At 40.6% G+C, this 18835-nt stretch overlaps 1 protein-coding gene across 5 annotated transcripts in view; it reads left to right on the forward strand.

Annotated features, from left to right (window-relative positions):
- The window catches only part of NBAS (NBAS subunit of NRZ tethering complex), a 328450-nt gene that overhangs the window by 77160 nt on the left and 232455 nt on the right, over positions 1 to 18835 (forward strand). For all 5 annotated transcript variants that reach the window (XM_042982471.1, XM_042982472.1, XM_007080697.3 and 2 more), the window contains 9 exons: positions 195 to 258; positions 1287 to 1480; positions 2719 to 2976; positions 3701 to 3826; positions 7529 to 7680; positions 8582 to 8722; positions 8983 to 9061; positions 14530 to 14634; positions 15254 to 15390. In XM_042982471.1, the coding sequence (XP_042838405.1) occupies positions 195 to 258; positions 1287 to 1480; positions 2719 to 2976; positions 3701 to 3826; positions 7529 to 7680; positions 8582 to 8722; positions 8983 to 9061; positions 14530 to 14634; positions 15254 to 15390 (1256 nt within the window). The remainder of the gene's footprint in view (positions 1 to 194; positions 259 to 1286; positions 1481 to 2718; positions 2977 to 3700; positions 3827 to 7528; positions 7681 to 8581; positions 8723 to 8982; positions 9062 to 14529; positions 14635 to 15253; positions 15391 to 18835) is intronic.

An 18835-nucleotide genomic window follows, 5' to 3' on the forward strand; every position in this document is an offset into this window, starting at 1 on the left:
GTGCACATTTTAAGTGTAAGAGCAAGGTTATTAAGAGGAATAGATTACAGCTAGGTAGAATACGACTAAGAGATCGAAGGAAAGCATCGCTTCCATATTTTGTTATGTCAAAAAATCCATAGTAGTTAGTGATGCTCTCATAATTTTCTTACATTGTTGACTCAAGAAGTCCTGTGCATATTTTTCATGTTTAGCCAGGCTATGACGACCTTAATCCTGACTGGAGGCTCTCTCCTGAGAAGAGAAAAAAAATCAAAGGTGAGTTGTATGAAATATGATAATTGAAACCTTATGAGACAGTAATTATATAGTAAAGGTGCTCTTTGATGATATATGTAGGGGATGAAAACAAATCTTTTTCTTTTTACCCTCCACGGTTCTCTGGCTGGGGCCCTGTAAAATTAGATTGACAGAAGACAGATTAACAGGAGAAAAACAAAACCGAAGTTACTAGCATGTACGTTGGGAGTAGTACCCAGAAATGAGTGACTTCGAGGGTTGGTTGGAAGTTGGTTTTCTGCAGCATCTTATCAAGGGAACAATAAAATTATTAAGTGACAAGACAAAAAGAACTTTGAGTTTCGCTCATTTCTGCATCTTAAAATATTTCTTATGTCAAACTGGTCAATTTTGAGGTGACAGTCCTGGTCTCCTTCAAATCTTTAAGAGGAAATCAGCATTGGGGCATCTGGGTGGCTCAGTCGTTGGGTGTCCGACTCTTGGTTTTAGCTCAGGTCATGACCTCATGGTTCTTGGGTCCGAGCCCCGAGTTGGGCTCTCAGCTGACAGCATGGAGCCTGCTTAGGATTCTCCTTCTCCCTCTCTCTGTCTGCCCCTCCCCCTCGTTTGTCAAAATAAACTTTAGAAGTGAAAACTATTATATGTCTGTCTTAAATTTTTTTTAAGTGTATGATTCTCTCCTATTGTTAGTCTGAAAAGGGATATGTGAACATTTTTCAAAACCTTTTAGAACCTTTATGATACGTATGCTTCATACACACCAACCTTTCAACCTGTTCTGTTGACATGTGTTGGTAGACTTCATTTTTTGAGAGGGAGGACCTAAAGGTATTTACTGCTCCCGCATCCTTAGAATTTTGGACTTTGACAAATTGTCGGAACTCAGGTACCATTTTGTAAAAATTTGGGTGACGACTTCTAATTTATTTTTTCTTATTGAACACGTTTAGGGCCCAAATATGGTTTTTAAATTGATCATTGGACCAAATGTGTTGTAGTTAATGCACATTGACGATGCGCTTGTGTTTATTTACTTTCCGCATTAGATAAAGAGTCCCTTTACCCACTGATTGATGTAAATTGGTGGGCAGCCAGTGCAGTGACTTTGGCTCGCTGTTCTGGTGCTTTGACGGTTTCGTCGGTGAAAACTTTGAAGAATTTACTGGGAAAATCCTGTGAGTGGTTTGAACCATCACCTCAAGTCACTGCTACCCATGATGGAGGATTTTTAAGTTTGGAGGTAATGCTTTCCCTTTTGGAGCAGCTAGTGTGTTGGAAAGAAAACCTGTATTTCACCAAAAATCCAAACACCTCATTTAGTTTTTAGTGATTTTTGTCCATTATTTTTATTGAAGTATGGATAAACATTTGATTTTTAAATTTTAGCTAGCCCATCATCTAATCTTGTTTTTAAAAACACAACCCTGTGACTGGAATCAGAGATTCAGTGAGAATAATAAGAAAGATCTATTGTTGAGTCAATTAAAAAATTTTTTTCCATTTGTAAAATTCTTTTTACATTGAAAAAATTGAAAAAATTCTTTTCCATTTGTAAAAGAATGGAGAAAATGGAGTCATTTTGCTCTTTGTAAAAGCATTTTTTCTTCACGGACATGACATATTTTGTTCTTTTTCTTAGATTGGACATCTTAAAATGTAAAAGGTATTTCTAGTTAGATATGGTCTTTAACAAACTATTTCCCTGAAGTTTGGGAACTTAAAAATTCTGGTTCTTTTAGTAAAGAAAGCTTGTTTGTCATGACAGAAGACTTGAAAATTGAGGCTAGTCCCATAAAGTTCTGTTTTTATCATGAACAATTCTAAGTCTTTCAAGTGTAATGACCTTCAATAGCTTTCATTTCAGTGCAGATTCACAAGTTTTTTTTTTTTTTTTTTTTTTTTTTTTTTAAGTTTGTTACTGAGTCTACAGATGTGATTTAAAAAGAACCATGGCTTAAAATCTAAGCCAACTCTGTTAAGTCTGGAATGAAAGTTATCTTCAACAGTCAGGCTTTCAGACTCAGAACTTTATGAAGCTGTTACACATTTTTTTTTCCCCAAAGGGAGGGAGGGCAGGAAAGCTAGTCTCAGTAAAGCAAATAAATACCTTCATGTTCATTTTCTAAATAGATGAAAAACTCCTGTTTTTTCTGCAGCAGGTACAAAAATACCAAAGTGAAGATATTAACATTCTTTTTGTTTCCCTAAAATAATTGCCAGGCATATTTTTGGGAGATCATATTAATGAGCTGTTTTTAAAACAGGCTTTGGTTTTGGAGATTTGGAGCCAATAAGACAGAGGATCTTTCTGGAAGTGTTGATGTATATACTGTCTGTATTGGGTTCTTTTGAAGCTTATTCTTAATCACATGGCTCGTGTCGTGCATTGAACCAGAGCAGAATTAAAAATATTTTTCTCACTCTAAAGCTTGTCTTCAGCTCCTCACTACTGATTTAACATTTCCTTTTTCAATTTAGTGTGAGATTAAACTTGCTCCCAAACGATCTCGTTTGGAGACTAGGGGTGGAGACGAAGATGAAGGTGAAGAGGATTCGGATTCCGATCAGGAAATATCCGCGAAGGCTCGCTACTTCGGCTACATAAAGCAGGGCCTGTACCTGGTGACGGAGATGGAGCGATTTGCGCCTCCGCGGAAACGCCCGCGAACCATTACTAAAAACTACCGCCTCGTGAGTTTGCGCTCCACGACTCCAGAAGAGCTTTATCAGAGAAAGGTGAGGGAGCGTCCTATCGCTGTCAGAGTGCATAGGCATCCAGCTTTTATTTTATTGGAATGAGAAAAACTAATTTTTTTAACACAGAAATTTAAAGAGGGATCGTCCTATCGTTGACCTGTTAGAAATATCGGTATTATAGAGCTTTTGAAAATAATGCTGGTTTTTGTGCCTGAGGAATCAAAATAAAAACAGTGGATGAAAGATGAATTCACTGAGACCGTTGGTCCACTTTGTGGATTAGCTGGGTCTTTGCTGCCCTTCACGTGGCCTTCAGCGCTCACCTTATCTGTGTTCAGTGCAGCTGTCTCCTCAGACTGCAGATGGTGAGGGAAGAAATGCAGACTTGCTTTCTAATCAGGCATCCGCTTGGGAAGCAGATTTGGTCCACTCTGAGCGTTCTAGTTGTTTGTGCCGGGTGCTGTAGTGTCCGGGGTGGGCTCTGACGAGGAGTCAGGCTGTCGGTTCTCCTTGTCTTGGTTTCACCATCATTTTACTCCATAAATATGGGCATTTCAGCTGTCTCTCAGCTGTCTGTTAAAGAGTGGAAAGAAGCGCTTGGTCTGTCTGCCACTCAAGTTTTTGGGCTCCTGGTGCCACAGTGCCTATGAGAATAGTTGGGAATGCATAACATGCTGTAAGGGTTAAGGTGATCGCATCATGATAGTGACACCGTGGGCGCTTCAGTAATGTAACATTCCTGTTCCCATTTCCTTGTCCCAAGATTGAAAGTGAAGAATATGAGGAAGCCTTGTCTCTGGCTCAGACGTACGGCCTGGACACTGACCTAGTGTATCAGAGACAGTGGAGGAAGTCCGCGGTCAACATTGCTTCCATTCAGAGTTACTTGGTATGTTTACATATTTTCGTAACGTGGTAAAATTCAGATTATGGGGTACTTTTTGGTTATGGGCCTTTTTTTGGGAGCATTATATATTGCTGACATTTCTAAAGCTTATTCAACCTGGAGGAGTTATCCGGTTGTATTGGCCCTGCAGCTGGCCCTTGGTACTGAAGATGTGTGAACAAATATTCACTGATAAGCCAGCTAACTATCTGGTTTTTTGGTCTAATCCTTTCTCTTCCTCTACCCCACTTACCTTTCTTCACCTATATCATTCAGGGTCTCATCAGGAACCAGAAACCACCTAGTAATTTGGACAGGGAAAGTTTTAATATGGAGCATTTTTTAAAAATTTATTTTGAGAGAGAGAGAGAAAGCATGTGCATGCAAGCAGGGGAGGGGCAGAGAGAGGGGGAGAGAATCCCAAACAGGTTCCACACTGTCAGCACAGAGCCTGACGTGGGGCTCCGTCCACTGAGATCATGACCTGAGCTGAAATCAAGAGTCAGACGCTTAACCAACTGAGCCACCCAGGCACCCCTGGAACATTATTTTCTAGTGAGATTTCCCATAAAGGGGTAAAGAGAACATTAAGGACTACCCTAGGGCTGAAGGAGCATACCCAAGGAGGGAACAGACCTCACTGAAGAGTGGTTGCAGCACATCGGCAGGAAGAGTTCTCTGCGGTGTCTTGGGCCAGGGCTGGTTCTTAGATGCCAAGGTTGGCAGGTAGGAAAAGGTAGGATGGATGAGCAAACTGATGCCTGCCGCTAGGTGCAACAGTAAGCGGAGGTTAGGGGTCGGAAGACCTCAGATAAGGACCCATGGCCATGACTGAAAAGAAGAAGGTCCTGCTACGCAGGTGGAGATAGTCTGGAAAGACACCTCCCCTTCTGCTGGGTGCCTGGGAGATTCACTGGGAAGGAATCTGCCCATAGGAGTACAACTGACATTCAGGGGAAGTTGTGTTCAGCAGAGCAAGGGCGGGGAGTAAGCACTCTGGAGGGCTCCTACATGCACTGGCTGCTAAGCCACAGGAGCAAGAAGTTTAGAACCTGAGCCTGTTAGGACTAGAGACCAGAGCCTTTCCTCCACAGGGGCCCTCTAGCGCCCTCTCCTGATGAAGCTTGATATTCTGTCCATTAAAAAATGGAAATCCTGTCTATCCCAGAGATAGCCGTGAAGAGAACTTTTGAAGCTGAGAGGCGATGTAACAAGCCTGCCAAATTCTCCCTTTGTGTTTAAATTTTCCAATTGGAATCACTTCTCGGCCTTTTGGCTAAGATCAAGTGTAAAATTTCCAACTGGATTCCTCCTGCTTCCTGCTGCCTGAGTTAACGTGTGTTGTAGCCTGTGTATTTGTACCGTTGGCACCTTTGTGAGGGAGCGGTTGGGTTTCTGGCATGCTTTCAAGAGACGTGTGGTTCTTCACGTGACGTTTAGAAAAGAGAATACCTTTGCCTGTAGGAAGATCTAAGAAATGTTGGGAAAATGTTGTAATTGTTTTCCTGACAATTTATGTACACGAGTAATTAAAAATAAAAATCTGAAAAAGTGGTAAGTAAGAAGTTGATGCTTCAATAAAACTGGAAGATAAACTGTTAGTACAGGTAAGACGCCAGAGAAGAGAGAGCGTGAGAGATCATGAAATACAGAGAAAAAGTTGCTTGTATATCCTTTAGAATATCAGAACACCAAAGCTGTATTATCTTTCTTCTTTTGTGATCAAGACAGTGAGTTGTGAGTTTATGTATACCCGCCTAGGGCTTTTTCTGGAACACAGTAGAGGACAGTTTTGGTCTCTGAAGGAGCTGACAGGTGTTAAGAGAGAGCAGGTACATTTTTTTATTGGGAGAAATACTTAATTCAGCGAAATAGGCAGTTAAGAGTCAAAGCACTTGGCGAGGGGAGGTGAAAGGGGTACAGGAGAGACATAAATATGACCTTCCCTTTTAGGGAGCTTATAATCTTTCTGAGAAGATAAGCCTCATGTCTAAAATATAAATAACTAGGGATGTCTGGGTGGCTCAGTCGGTTAAGTGTCCAACTTCGGCTCAGGTCATGATCTCACAGTTCATGAGTTTGAGCCCTGTGTCGGGCTCTGTGCTGACAGCTCGGGCCCGGAGCCTGCTTCGCTCGGGGCCCGGAGCCTGCTTCGCTCGGGGCCCGGAGCCTGCTTCGCTCGGGGCCCGGAGCCTGCTTCGCTCGGGGCCCGGAGCCTGCTTCGCTCGGGGCCCGGAGCCTGCTTCGCCTGGAGCCCGGAGTCTGCTTCGGATTCTGTGTCTTCCTTTCTCTCTGCCCCTTCCCAGCTTGTGCTGTGTGTGTGTGTGTGTCTGTCTGTCTCTCTCTCTCAAAAATAAATAAACATTTAAAAAAATTTAAAAAATAAATATAAATAACTATGCAGGAAGATTCCAGATAAATGCTGTGGGAACCCAGTGAAAGTAGCAATCATTTTAGACCTAGTGGTTATGGAAGGCCCTTTGTAGTGTAGATGTTTTGAGCAGGTTTGAGAGAATTCAGAGCAGGCCTCCTGGAGTTAAAAGATTGGAAGGCATTCTTCATGGGACAAATGGTATGAGCAAATGAGAAGAAAATGAGCATGACCCGTGGCATTGACTAAATCTGTCCTAATCATTGCTTCGTGTGTAGTTTAGTACCTGGTCCCCAGTAGGTGCCCACTAGCTATTTCTTGGATGAGTAAATGAGCTCTGTAAGTAAACCAATCTGCTGGATCTGGTATTCAACAGTAGTGAACTTGGGGAAATATGATTAGAAAGATACATTGATTTGGGTTCCGGAGGATGTTGAAGACTTGTGATGACTTAAGCTTTTTATCTGTAGGGTAACGGGAAGTGTTGTGGATTTTTGACTGTGGAGGTGCTGAGGGAGGTGGTGTAGAAGACGAGTTGGTGTGGAAGGGGAGTGATGGTGGGGAAACCCTCTACGGGCAAGAGACCCTTCTGGTGTCACAGATGTTATGTGTTGATGACATAGACTGGTATGGAGGCCATAGACCTGGAGAAGAGGAAGTGAGTTAGAAGACATTTGAAGGAAGAATTGGTAGAATGAAATATGTAAAAGAATAAAGGGTAAACGTCAAATGTCACTTAAAATTTATAACCACAATGACTCTAAGAGGAGGGAAAGTCAGGGATTTTGAGTGGAGTCAGAGGAAGCAGTTGGGAGGGAGGAATAGGCCCTTGGTCTTTCCAAAGAATAGCATATTATGACTTTGATGATTAAATTATCATCCGCACTTTGTGATACATCTCATGGTCAAGTAAATACAGAACTGTGATGTGCTATGCCTCGTTAGTTTCGTTTCAAAGTTAAACATGCTTGTTACAATAGGATATATCTTATTTTGCTTTTCTGCTTTATTTTCGACTCTATTATATAGCCCAAATGCAAACTAACGAGCAGCTATAAAACTCTGGGCAGATCTTTTTTATGTTTCTGAAAAAGAGTCCTGAAGCTTTGGGTTTCAGCTTTGGGTTTCTCTTCATTAGAAGAGAAAGGAACGCTGTAGGAATCTCATTCTCTACGTCCCATTTTAATCATTGTTGGGGAATTTTCCTTTTCCTGTGGGCCAAGGGCATAGGTAGCTAGACTCCCTTAGGTATGGCTTTACAATTCTAGAAGGCAGCTGTTAGGTGCTGTCACATGTTATGGGTTCTGTAATGCCTCTTTTTTATTTGTATCCAGAGTAAAATAAAGAAACGATCTTGGGTTCTTCATGAGTGTTTGGAAAGGGTTCCCGAAAATGTGGACGCTGCAAAGGAACTGCTTCAGTATGGATTGAAAGGCACGGACCTGGAGGCCCTGGTGGCGATAGGGAAAGGAGCAGATGATGGCAGGTTGGTCACAGAAAGACTTGGATTCAGGAATAAAGGTGACTTTGTGAAAACATTTAAGCTGAGACGTGGTGAAAAGTAAACTTCCTTATTTAGGTTTATCCTGTAATGAGACAGTTGCCTTCGATCAATGCTTCCCTTATCTGAGGTCACAGCTTTCTTTACTTTGAGTTAAGTATTGTACATATGAGGGCTTGGTGCTAAGAAAAGAGCAAGTTCTACGAAGTGTTATTGGATGCTGGCAGTTTCTAAGCTGTGGGCTGAAGGCATGGACCTGGGTGTGCTCACTAGTCAGAAGCACCCCCCGGGCAAGCGTGAGCTTCATTCACTTTGTCTCTGGCCTCGTACCCTCTTTAGAGAATTGGAGTGCTTAAATTATGTGTTTTGCAAAAGCACTTCATAAGCTTTTAAGTACCACACAAATGCCTGTTAGTAATAGTAGTAAAGTTACTTGGCAAGAGGCATTGCTCATCAGACATTTGGAACTCTTTAAAGTTACAAACGTGATTGTGTATTTGATAAATAAATAACGTAAATGAGACGGACATTCATTACCATTTTAAAACCTTAAAAAGAAGTGATTCAGATTATAAACTCTGGGCAACATTTTCTTCATCGGCTGTTTCACCTCGGGTGAATATAACCTCCTGTGTTTTCCTAAGTAGTTTTTATTGTCATGATTTTAAAATTTCTGTAGGTGATGATTAGTGATGACGTTTTGCTCATCCTGTGGATATAGCGTGTGCATCTCTTTGCCTGCAATACAAAAAGCATTCTTTCAAATAATTGGTTGTTTCTGTTTCTGTGAAAATCAACTTAGTAATAAAATCAGCCAAAGTAGTCGGCCAAAGTAGGAGAAAGCTGCTTTCACGAATAGCTTTGGGTCTTCTGTTTCTTCGTGCAGATTCACATTACCTGGTGAAGTAGACATTGACAATCTCCCCTATGAAGAGCTTTCACCACCTGATGAAGAGTCTGCCAAGAATAAGAAGGAGAAGGAGATGAAGAGGAGACAGGAACTACTTAAATTAGTAAACTTTTCGAAGTAAATGATTTATTGCTGTTCATTTGCTACTGTCTTTAAAATAACTAGTCAGTTAAGTGTGTTCTTTACTAGGATTAATTGCTCTAAATTATTCCAGCAACTTCCATCAAATGCATTTGCTATTATTTTACCCTGGTGCTTCTGTGTATTGTTCTGTCAGTTTGGGGCTTAGTGGAATATTGGTTATTTTTATTCTATTTTAACTCCTAGAGAACTGTGCTTCTGTGTTAATATAAGTGGCCTAATATTATTCACAACAGGTTAACACTGGAGCAAAAGGAACTTTGCCGTTGTCGGCTGAAATTATTAACCTACTTAGATCGGCTTGCAACATACGAGGTGAGGAGTAGTTTTAATCAAACCGATTATGTTTGTTCGATCTGTTATTATAAATGCTACGGCTGCCCTAATATCTGACAGATCTGATCTTTATAACTATTGTTTATGAAAGTATCATTTTGTGCAGAAGCAGTTTCTCTTACATACCAGCTTTGGTAAAAATTAGAGATTGTGGAAGGCACAAGTTGTTGTGTTAGTCTAGGGAATAGAAAGACTAGCTGTTTTGGTATATATGTTTTCTGGATATATGATCCTTTTGATTTACTTTTATTTTACATTTTTATCTTCAGGTATGGTGCGTAGCTGTCTCTAGCCAAATTTCAGTATATACTGGGTTTTCATAATCCTAATATGAATATTTCTTACTCATTTTATTTCAGTGATTTGTTGAATTTAGTTGGTTGAACTTTGATTCTAATTATGGCCAAAATTAGACACTCGAGCTTAAAAAAAGTATACTTTATATTTATTTCTTTCGGGGACACAAACCCTGATGTTCAAACCACGTTCACTAGCACGATTCAAGTGTTGTTAAAACTATTTCAGCAAATATAAATAACTTAGATGGCTTTTTCACATGACCCTTATAGCCGAAATTACCCAGAAATTAATACAAATTTCCAACTTTCAAAGTTTGGCTTCCCTGGCAGGTTACTTCCTCGGTCTGTGTTAAGCCTCCTTTCTGTGGGCCTTGGTACTGGCACAGCAGGCGCCCAGTAAATGTGACACCTGATGATGTGATCTTGTCCCTGTGTTAATACCGACGTATTTAATCCTTATCCTACTTGCAGGCAAATCCAAGAGACTTTGATTTCCCACCTGGTAATAAAATAGAAGTGTTTTCAGACAAAATACCAATGACAAAAGAGGGCTATTTATGGTTATTAGAAAACATAGTAGTGAGTATATCATTTTCATACAAAATACTTTTTTTTTGTTTTTTTTATTTATTTTTTTTAATAATGAAATTTATTGTCAAATCGGTTTCCATACAACACCCAGTGCTCATCCCAACAGGTGCCCTCCTTAATGCCCATCACCCACTTTCCCCTCCCTCCCACCCCCCATCAGCCCTCAGTTTGTTCTCAGTTTTTAAGAGTCTCTTATGGTTTGCCTTCCTCCCTCTCTTTTTTTTTTCCCCTTCCCCTCCCCCATAGTCTTCTGTTAAGTCTCTCAGGATCCACATAAGAGTGAAAATACTTTTATCTGTAACTACTGCTAGTTTGTTGGATGGCCATATTATTTTAAAGCCTACCTTTTACTGTGTTGGACTTTTTCTTCTAAAAAAAATTTTTTTTTAACGTTAATTCATTTTTGAGAGACACAGAGCATGAGTGGGGGAGGGGCAGAGAGAGAGGGAGACACAGAATCCGAAGCAGGCTCCAGGCTCTGAGCTGTCAGCACAGATCCCCATGTGGGGCTTGAACTCACGAACTGTGAGATCATGACCTGAGCCGGAACCAAGAGTTGGACGCTTAACTGACTGAGCCCCCCAGGCGTCCTGTGTTGGACTTATATTTTGAGGTAATACATAAAAGCATGTTATGAACTGCAGAAGTCGGTACAGATATAGTTTATTATTTTTTCTTAGCCTTTGTTTTACTAAATCTTACTGATTTTGAGATCTTAAGGAGTTCCATAAAATGTTCAGAGTTTGACTATGCAGTTAATTTTTTTTTTATTGCCCTTTAGTTACTGAATTGCTATTTCCTATTTGGTAATATTTCCGATTTGATAATAGGAAGTACTATTACATTTTTTAAAGTATTTGTCGAGCCCACTTTCTTAGTGAATTAGGCTAATTAAGCTTTCAAAAAGTAGGTGAAATTGATGAATTTGGCTATTAAAACTTAAAAATGAAGATGTTCAGATACAGTGGCTAACCAGCTAGATAGTGGTAGAGACAGGCATTGCATTTTAATCATAGTGCATAGCTTATTTTATTAATTCTGTGATGAATTAGATAAAAATGGATTCATTTCAAGTTCACGCGAGTGCCTGGTAAGTACCAGCTGTCATGCGGGAGGTGGAGGTAAGAATAGGGAGCTGTCCTCCTGGAGTCCTCACTTTATAGGCGCTAAGTGACTATAATAATGTGCAAAGAACTGGTGAGGGGACGTAGTGGAGTCCCGGGGGTGTCCCAAGAAGATGCCTCAAAGGAAGTGATAGTGCAACTAGTACTTAAAAAAAGGCAGGCGGGTTTTAGGGGCGGGGGGATTACTATGAGGGGCACATGATGGTAGAAGTTCCGTAAAGGCATAGGGGATTTGTCTTGTTTGCTGTGACATCCCTAAACTCAGATTGATACCTGGCTCATTGAGGAGCTCAGCAGATATTTGTTGAAGCAATCAGTAGGTCAGACAATACCTTAATAAATACCAACACATTTGTTGAGGACTTAGCCACTGTGCTGTGAACTTAATCCAGATTATTTCTCAGCAGTCCTTTGAGGCTGGTACTATCCTTCCAGTTTTATGGATGTGAAAACTGAGACTTGGGGAAGGAAGGTAATTTGAGTAGAAAGCAAGAACTCCTAATGAAGTCTCTCGTATTCAGTAGCCAGTGCTGATAAGTGGCCTGCTGTATGAGGAAAGGCCTAGCGGCATTTAAGAAGATGGGGTGCACCTGGCAGAGACAGCTCGTGGGGTTTGGCGGAGGGGCAGCACAGACCAAAAGGAGGAGGGGTGGTTAGAATAGCTTCTGGATACATGATGAAAGGACTTTCATGCTGTGTAAGAACTTGAATTGTTAGAGATTGAGTGGGTCTAGGAAACAACAGGAAGGGGGTAAGTGGAGACAGTTGTGGGCAGCTCTTTCAAGAAATTTTGTTTCAAGGGAGCCAAGAAGGTGGGGGTAGCTACAGGGTATATGAAATCAGGAGTTATTTTTTTTTTCATGGAAGGAAGAAGACGTATTGTTCGTATACTAATGGGAATGAACCAGTGGAGGGTGAGGAGGAATTTACTGAACAGAAGAAAGAAGGGATAATGGCATGATTGTAGAAATAGGAGAAATGGGATCCGGAGCTTGAGTGGGGTTTGAGGCTGTTTTGGGAGCAGATGTATATAATTTTTCTGTTGTAACTGACAGAAGGAAAATCCTATTGGTATCGGTACAGGTAGGTGTACAGTGTTAGTGGGTTGGAAAATGAGAGCTTTCCCATCTAATCATGTCAGTTAAAGTATATGAAGCAAGTTTTTAGTCGAGAATGGAGACGGGAATAAGGTGATGGAGGTTTGGAAAGAATGAAAGAATTGTGGAAAAGTTCTTAACAGAATAGGAGAGAAAGCCTGTTAGGGAAATGTTGTAGCATTGTGGGACAGCATGTTTGAATTGAGTTTATAAAATTTCAAACCTTCTTTAAAATATAGAGAAGAGTATAATGAGCCTGGATGTACTCACTGCCCAGCTTCAACCATTTTACCAATCTTGTATCTTACTCTCCACTCCTGCCTTTTCTTTCACTTAGTCATTTCAAAGCAAATCCTAGACATCTTATCATTGTGCCCGTAAATACTTAAGTAGTGTCTGTAATTGGTAAAGACTTTAAAAAAATAACCACAATAGCACTGTATTATTTCTAACAAAATGAGTAGTAATTCCCTAACATCATTTGATATCCGCCTCACATTCAATTTTCCCAGGTTGCCTCACGAATGTTTTTACAGGTAGTTCGTTTGAATCGGGACCCTAACGGTGTTGAGATCTGGAAATGAGAACTGTCAGCTTGGTTTTGTAGTATTTCTACAGAGACTTCGGGTAACTTGTAATCAGGGTTCACAGTTGCCTTTGACTGAGGATTAGGTTTTGCCAGGTGAATATGATAAAGGGAAAGAAGCAAGGGATTAAAGAAATCTCTGTATAATGATGGGCCAGGGATTAAGTTGGTTAGAAGGGATAAGAGACTTTGAGGAGAGAGAGCAGGTAAAAAGCCTAGGGTCGGTGGATTGGATGTGTCAGTGAGGCTGAGGAGTTGCTGGAATGCCGGGGACCGGGTGGGTGGAAGGAGCAGTCGCTCACGAGTCTGGTGCTTGACGTGGAGGCGTCCAGAGAGTTCCTTCTCGGGAAGAAAGATCCAGGGCGGTCCTAGGATGTGTAACTGAGGGAATAAAGGAAATGACTGTTGTGGATGAGGTCGGGGAGCGGAGAACACTTTTGAAATGCTGGCTTGCTTTTTTGGTTTCCATGAGTACGTGTTAAACTCTTCCCCCTCCCCCTTCCTTCTCTGGCTCCTCCGTGTACTTTTCGGGTGCAGATTCCTCTCGCCCCCACTACTCTACTTTTTGGTTTTTTTGGTCGATCCTTTAAATGATGTTGCTCCTTAAGGCTGCTTTCGTTCAACTTAATCCCCCTCGAAATCATAGTCACTTTTGTTTTTTTGTTTTTTTGTTTTTTTTTTCAATATATGAAGTTTATTGTCAAATTGGTTTCCATACAACACCCAGTGCTCATCCCAAAAGTCATAGTCACTTTTGCGTTAATTACAATACACGCTCTACATAACGCATACCTTACCCCAGAACTCCAGATCTATCCATCCACTTGCCTTCTGGGAAGCTTCTTTTAGACTTGCTAAAGTTCCAAACCCAACATGTTTGCAAGTGACCTTCTCAACCCTCCATCCTCCCTCCCTCACCTCCTCATTCTTCTCTCTTTCCTACCTCAGTAAATTAATTCAGTCAACAAATGATTTATCGGTTACTATGTGAAAGCAGTCTGCTAGGTATCTGGGGTTCAGCGTGAAACATGGCAGATGTGAGCCCTGTGTCCTACGTGGCAGTGGGGAGATCTGCACTTGCAGTTTCCTTGGCTGACTCCTTCCCGTTTGTCTTTTACGTCTCAGCTTCGGTGCCACTTCTGGGAAGCCTTCCCCGTCCTCCCAAAACTAGTTTCATAGCACCCTTCCTGTGTGTGCGTGTTTCCCTTTCTCTGTTCCTAGCTGCTCATTTGTCTTCCCTACTAGGTTTTAAGCAATTTGGAGGGCAGGGGAAGTGTATTGTTCATTGTATCACTGCTGCCTGTCACAGCGCCCCTGGCACCTAGTGGACACTCGATAAATATTTGTGGAACGAACGAATGGTTCCATCTGCATTTTGTATAGATCACCAGCAGCAGTAAGGTTAATCTAAAGTTCCCCTACAGACACAGGTGCTTGTCCCACACAGCTGTGTATAATGGTTGCTTATTTGTTTTTAGCAGGTGGTGGGTTTTGGTTGTCCTACTCTAGTGAATTTTTTACTGCCTATTTCATTTACTTTTTAATTTCCTTTATATTAACAGCATTTATAAATGCAGCCATTTTCACAATAAAGGCAAGAATGCAGATGTACTACTTCAGTTAACAGTTGATAGTTTAATTAATTCAGGGCTTATTTATTTAGGGAGGCAGAGTTGTAAAGGTTTTTTAATATTTTCTTGTCACCCATATTTAAAAGCCTTTTCATTATTAAGTCGCTCTTTCCCCTCAGGAAATCCTGGGAGTACCTCATGCATCTGAACAGAGATATGATGCTGAATTCTTTAAGAAGTTCAGGAATCAGAATATTGTTCTCTCAGCAAGAACTTATGCTCGGGTAATTTCTTTTTTGTAAATAAAATAATTACGGTTATTAACACTTTGTAAGTCTCTGAGCCGTTTGGTTAATGTTATTGCATGCATTTGCCATTATTTCATTTTTTGTTGTAGTAATATAGAGAAAATGGAACCATATTTAAAAAAAGTTTTTTAATGTTTGTTTATTTTTGAGAGAGAGAGAGAGAGAGTGAGCATGAATGGGGGAGGGCCGGGCTCGGGCAGGGGGGGCGGGCAGAGAGAGAGGGAGACAGAATCTGAAGCAGGCTCCACGTTCTGAGCTGTCAGCATAGAGCCCGACGCAGGACTTCAACCCATGAGCCGTGAGATCGTGACATGAGCCAGAATTGGGTGTTTAACTGACTGAGCCACCCAGGCACTCCTGGAACTATATTTTTAAAAATGTTTATTCATCATTCTGAGTTTTAAAACTAAGTAATTTTCATAGCATTAGATTGAGATACGTGGTGCAGACTAGGAAGAAGTGGAAATATTTCAAAGTACCTTTTATGTCAGAACTGCATAATGAGCTAATTTTAGGTTTTTGGATGTTGTCCTACAAAATCATTCCTTCTTTTCTGAGGTTTACATTGGAAACTTAACCCTTGCCGTTTGTACAGGAAAGTAATGTACAAGCCCTAGAAATTCTGTTCACTTATCATGGATCAGACCTGCTTCCTCATCGCCTCGCGATTCTCTCCAACTTCCCAGAGACCACTTCTCCACATGAATATTCTGTCTTGCTGCCTGAAGCTTGGTATGTGACTTTGTTTACTGAATTTTATCTTCTTTCTAAATAAGAAGTGTTTTGTCTCATGCTGAATAATCTGTATTAAACAAAAGTAATTTTAATGTAATCTTAAACTTTTTTCTGATTATAAAATTATTTCTATTTTATTTTTAAATGATCTCAAAGCCAAAATGCATCTAGCTTAACAGGATGACCTTAATTTAATGAACATGAACTTTTCTTTCTTTCTTTTTTTTTTTTTGTTTGCTTTTCTCTGAAAGCTTAAAAAAAAAAAGTCTTGATGATAGAAGTGAACAAAAAGAAGCTTGAGGTGCTCTTTTCATCTTCATATTTCTTTTACCCCTGTATAGTGATATGTAAAATGCATTTTGTGAATTTATATTTACAAGTGTTTTAGAATATAATTTATTTTCTGCCCCTTGGCAAAAATAGATCTAATATTAATAGAAATGACTTTTTTCTACTGTAAATTGTTAGTATACATAAAGGGCTATCCCTTAAAAGTAAAGAGGGGCTACTGTTTCAAAAAAAATTTTTAAAGTGATTTGAGTTCCTTTATGGTTGTCGTCTTCTGATGTCTGCTTAACCATACGATTTTCTGAAATTTCAGAATTGGTTTGCAAAATAGTTTTAAATGCCCAGCGCTGGATTATCTCTGAATGCCCGTGGTTCCTTTACTGGAGCTGCCGTTACCAAGTTAAATTGCAAGAAATACGTTAGGTATATCATATTGTAGTGCTGTGGTGTTTTGGGGGGCGGTAATCAGAAGATAAAGTTACGTGGGATCATTGTGTTGGGATGTGTTGCTTAGACAAACTTTGAAAAGATTGGTTTCTTATGAGTCTTTACTTTCTCCGTGTGTTTAAAATGAATATAGTTAAAGTTCTTTTTTTTTTTTTTTGCTTAATTTTTGTTTCTCAAGGTCATGTTGAGTATATTTTGCTCCAGGTGGAAAACATGAGGAAAAATAATAGGTTTTAACAGTAACCTGTGTCTGTGTCTCCTCGTAATTTTGTGGGACATCCAGCAGGGCGGGGCCTCTTCTAGGAGCCTCTTCCACAAATGTCCTCCTTTTCCTGTGTTCTGATCGTTTTGTTTGGTCTTGTAGCATAACCCCTTTTACAATATATTTCAGTCATTTTCATTTCTGCTCTTCTCCCTCTTGTTCCATCTTTAATAAATATCCAACCCAAAGCCCGAAACCAACTCTTTAAGGCACAGACCGTCTCTTACTTGGTTTTGGATCCTCACAGTCCAGGGTTGTACCTGTGTCTGAAAATGTTTGCTGATGGGATAAAGTAGATCCGCCTTGTGGCTGTTTATAAAAGAGATCAAAAGCTGTCCTGACGGGAGTGCGGTAGAATATACTTCACCTTTAACAACGGAGGCGCCCTGGTGAAGGTTCCACCAAGGCTCCCACGGCCTTCATTCACAACTCGTTGCTCCTTTAGCCTGTGGGTGAAGCCCTGTTCTTCTACCCTGTTTGAAGTTCTGCTCTAAGGGATGCCGGGATCAGGAAGATCTAGTTATAGGAATTGTTTCCTTTTTGAGGAAGTTTATTCTTGTTTGAATACTTGGTGTTTGTTTATTTTTAAATCACTTTCAAGTCAGATGAACACAAAGTGTCTGTTTTGTTGGAGTATGAGTGTTCCCCTCTACTTCCCTGCTCACTGTTTGCTGAACACCATCCCTGTGCCTGGCACTATGGGAGGGATTCCGAAGCACGTAAAATATTGTTCTTCCACAGGACTAATCAGGTATGTTTTATATATCAACAGAAATTCCTGCTTACAGCATCACGCTTTCAAACTGAGCAAGAAATGAGCCGAAAAGACTCTAGATACATTTGAAGCTTTTTCTGCCTTTTTTTTTTTTTTTTTAACCCCCTCAGTTGCAGTGTTTGAAAACTAGTAACATGATCTTCCCACTTCCTCATTTACTGCCTTCAAGGACTGTAGAACTTTCTGTGCACATGCCTTTTTTTTTCCTGGCTGTATGTACTGTTCAGCCACAGAGCCCCCGGCTCATCCTGCTTTATAAAGTGCCCTTCATTCTCTCAACTTGTATTTTGCAAGTAATAATGACTTTTCAATAATCTGTTAAATTGCTTTGAAACAAGTCGCTGAACTCTAAATGTGTGGCTCCCAAAATGCAGAATGGCTGTGTAACTTCTGCTCAGTCTTCAGCTTGCTGTCAGGCCAAGGGCATGCAGTCCCCCGTTTTCTCCCTCCTGCCTACACGAGCCTCTCACTGTCCCTTAAATTGCCACCCTGCCTCGGCCGTGGGGCTGGTTTTGTGGCCAGTGTGCCTCCTGCCTGGTGTGCCCTTCTCCTAGATCTTCGTGTGACTGGGCCTCCTACTTCCTTCTGAGTCTCCCCTCAAAGGCTCCCTCTTCAGAAACCCCTTCTCTGACCACTCTCTGCAGGTAGCCTCCGCTCCCTCCCACAGCTTTTGCCCCACCCGGTTTTTCTCCATCGCACTCACACCTAACATATTATGTGGTCGTTTGCCTTCTCCACTTTATCTGATCTCCCTCGGCCATCCTGTTTACGATTTTACCCTCACTTTAAATCCTCCTTTCGTGCTTTAGTTTCTTCCTAGCATTTATCACTCCTACTTTAGTTTGTGTTCTACTCATTTATTTTGTTCCCCCCGCCCCCTGCCCACCCCAGTAAAACAGCAGCCCCAGTAGGACAGGGATTTTGTGTGTTTTCCCTTCCTTACCCGCCCTGCACTTAGAAGATTGCCTGGCACATTGTAGGTACTCAGTAAATACTTGTTGAATGAATGAATGAATATTTGAATATCAAATCCGTAAGGGAAGGACCTCGTGTCTTGTTCTCCTGTGTAGAATGTACATGGGAGGGTAGGTAGCGTTTTGCATTTTAGAGTTCAAGCTGTGTAATATTTTGGAAAGTGATAGTAGGTTATGCCAGCAAATTGACCTGTTACCTACCCTGTGTTGAAATCCAGTAGGCAGAACTTTTGCTTTGACATTTAACCAAAGTTTGGTTAACCAGTTTTGATTTAACCAAATTTGATGATTATGATTGCTGGGAAACTTCTGTGGCATGTGGTATTCTTCTGTTTTATATTGTCATTCTTAAATTGTCATGTGTGTTTGACGATGATGAAATGCGACCAGGTTTTGTTAAACTTTGAAATTACGTTTTCCATCATAGATGCCACATCCTTTTATTAGCTGTCTATCCTATAGCTGTCTATTGCTATAAAATGTTTCCACTTTATAGTGTACTTGACTGTATGAAAGTACAAAGGTGACATTTCTTACTGTCTTCATTAGCTCCCACAATATGTGTTAATAGAGATTTTTATAAAAGAAATTCTTGTTTATTTTGGGGATTTTTGATACTTGTGGCATGTTTTAGAAAGATTATTTAGATTTTTCATTTTATGCCTCTTTCCCTAGTGTAGAATCTTTTCCAGAATG

The sequence above is a fragment of the Panthera tigris genome, chromosome A3 (assembly GCF_018350195.1).
Source record: "Panthera tigris isolate Pti1 chromosome A3, P.tigris_Pti1_mat1.1, whole genome shotgun sequence".
Taxonomy (NCBI): domain Eukaryota; kingdom Metazoa; phylum Chordata; class Mammalia; order Carnivora; family Felidae; genus Panthera; species Panthera tigris.